Source organism: Echinops telfairi, unplaced genomic scaffold (assembly GCF_000313985.2).
Source record: "Echinops telfairi isolate 266 unplaced genomic scaffold, ASM31398v2 ScPeMD7_7453;HRSCAF=8491, whole genome shotgun sequence".
Classification (NCBI taxonomy): Eukaryota; Metazoa; Chordata; class Mammalia; order Afrosoricida; family Tenrecidae; genus Echinops; species Echinops telfairi.
In genome coordinates this window covers 1,326,987-1,329,727 of record NW_022111353.1, presented here as the reverse complement: position 1 = coordinate 1,329,727, position 2,741 = coordinate 1,326,987, and the positions used below count along the sequence as shown (strand labels likewise).

Genomic DNA, 2,741 nt, shown 5'->3' with positions numbered 1-2,741 from the left:
ACGTCAATAGATTGTCAAAAACTCCTCTAAGAAAATCTCCTCCCTCAGCTTCTAGCACAATGCTTATACCTTGGGCCTCAAGAAAGGGAAAAGACAAGTGGATGGATGGATGGTACATGGTGGAGGGACAGATGGATGTGTTGTTATGGGAGAAGGGGCCAGGAGCAAAGAGGAATGGGAAGTGTGTGTGTGTAAACATTAGATCAAAAGATATCATCTAAAGAGCTTTGGAAATGAGGCAAATGAGGCAAAGCAAGAAAGCGTGTGAAATACTGAGGACATAAATGCAGAATATTGGCGAGGATGACAGCTGATGGATAAATAAAAAACAGCCAGGGGCGGTGTGACATTCAAAGAACTCTCTGCTGTACACAAAACAATGGAGAGGATGGATACGAATGGGTATGTGTTTTCTTTGGGGAGTGAAAACTATGTTCTAGAATTTGTGTTGATTGCAAACTTCATGAACACATTGAAAACCACTAAGTTATACACCTTGAAAGGGTTCATTTGATGGCATCTAAATGATATCTTTAAACAAAACCACTGCCCTGTCATTGAGTCTGATTCACAGGGACCCTCCGCAGGGTTCCTGAGAGGATTGTTGTCACAGAAGCAGACAGCTTCATCCACAGGACCTCTGCGAGTCAACATGTACTGGATGGTAGTGGGGTTTCTCAGTCTCAAAGAAGGAAATGATTAATTGAGAATTTTAAAAACCCACAATGGTGGTTCTGAATTGAGGTGGGCATGATAAAATGATGTGATTTTTCTAGGAGCTGCTAAGACACTTGTAATATTTGCTCACTTTCTTAACTTGGTGGGTAGGTACATGAGGTATTGATTTTATCAGTTTATACTACAAAATTTGATTTACTTACATATTTGCTAAAACATTTAATAATATTTTTGTTAAAATTCTAATATCCAATAGAGGGGGAAAGAATTTGAGAAGGAGAAAGAGCAAATAAAGAAAGAGCAAAATCAGTAATTCCCAGCAAACACCAAGGGGAAAGAGATCTGGTGCTGGGAAGATTCTCACGCCCCAGTAATCCCAAGTCCCCGGCTGTACCACCTTCTCACTATGCACACCCCTCCATGTATGTACATTCTAAGATTTTCTAAAACCACAAAACCCTGAGTTTGTGCCTCTCAACTGCCAGAAGAGCTGCAGGGTCGATTCTGGCCCCTCAGCTGCTTTTTGTGCCTCCATACCCTTTCTCTCGGGCAGGGGGGATTTGAGGGGTCTAGTTCCCTTCTCTAGAAAGATTTCCCTGGTATATCCACCCAAATTTGTCCTTCACTTGATAAAATCTTTTCTCTCATTCACCCAGTACATTGGTATCATTGAGCTCTTGGTTTGTGGGGTCTTTTCATAATGTTCTTATGGATTCTTCCGTGAGTGGAAATGGACTGGAAGCCTGGCTCCCTTGCTGCCTATAAGCAGCTCCTGGTAGGGACTCAGACTGCCCATCAAAGCTCCCAACTAGGCATCTAGTTCAGCAAACAGGCCGCTTATGAGACCAGGATACCCAAGGGAATCTCTTGGGTGAAACAGGGATGTTTTGCACAAAGGAATCTCTCTCATGGGCAAAATATTCAGTCTCTGAGAAGTTCCCTGGGGAATATCAATGTTTTTACAAAATCCACCCTGACCAAGAGAAAATTAGCAACCCAGTCAAAATAACTTACCATCATAAAATTTCTCCACAAGTAAGAGACAATACAATATTAAGGATAGCACTCGGAACATAAAACCAAACTAAAATCCATCCCCATCAAGTTGCTTCAGATTCATGGGGGCCTACATTCCAAATGGGTGATGAATGAAGGCATGAGTCAGCTAATTAACCAAAAGGTTGCACTGGCCTCCTTTACCCTCTTTTAGGAGTGAGACGTGATGGCACAGTGGTTACTCCTGGGCTGGGATCTGCAAGGTCAGCAGTGTGAAACCAAAAGTCATTCCGAGGCAGAAAAATGGGGCACAGAGAAGTTCTACCCTATCCTGTAGGGTTCCTGTGAGTCCCCACTGATCAGATGGCAGAGAGATCCTGTGTCAGTAAGGTGAGAATTATCAGAAGTATGCACTTGTTTCCCAGCACATTCTTGGTGAGTTATTATAAAAATGGGTTGCAGCAACTAGTTGGCTGACAGCTCTCCTCCATCTCTAGGATCTACATGAATAGACCATGGTCAACCAGAGCTCCCCAGTGGGCTTTCTCCTTCTGGGTTTCTCTGAACATCCAGGACTTGAAAAGATTCTCTTTGGGATTGTCTTGACTTCTTACTTCCTGACGCTGGTGGGCAACTCCCTCATCATCCTGCTCTCTGTGCTGGACTCCAGGCTCCACTCCCCGATGTACTTCTTCCTCTGCAACCTCTCCTTCTTGGATCTCTGCTTCACCACCAGTTGTGTTCCCCAGATGCTCTTCAACCTCTGGGGCCCCAAAACCATCAGCTTCCTTGGCTGCTTTGTGCAGCTCTTCATCTTCTTCTCTCTGGGGGCCACGGAGTGCATCATCCTGACAGTGATGGCCTTTGACCGCTACGTGGCAGTCTGCCAGCCTCTCCGATATGCCACCATCATCCACCCCCGCCTGTGCTGGCAGCTGGCGGCTACGGCCTGGGTCATTGGCCTGGTAGAGTCAGTGATCCAGACCCCTTCCACCCTCCGCCTGCCCTTCTGCCCCCACCGGCAGATAGATGACTTTGTGTGTGAGGTCCCAGCTTTAATTCGACTC

The 2,741-nt window shown here is 45.4% G+C and overlaps 1 protein-coding gene across 1 annotated transcript; it reads left to right on the top strand.

Annotated features, from left to right (window-relative positions):
* Window positions 1-2,189: 2,189 nt before the first annotated feature.
* Window positions 2,190-2,738, top strand: LOC101646230 (olfactory receptor 2H2-like; the record flags this gene model as incomplete). The annotated part of the gene is made up of 1 exon (XM_004717312.1): window positions 2,190-2,738. A coding segment is annotated over exon 1 (549 nt), but the record flags the coding sequence as incomplete, so codon positions are not given.
* Window positions 2,739-2,741: the final 3 nt, after the last annotated feature.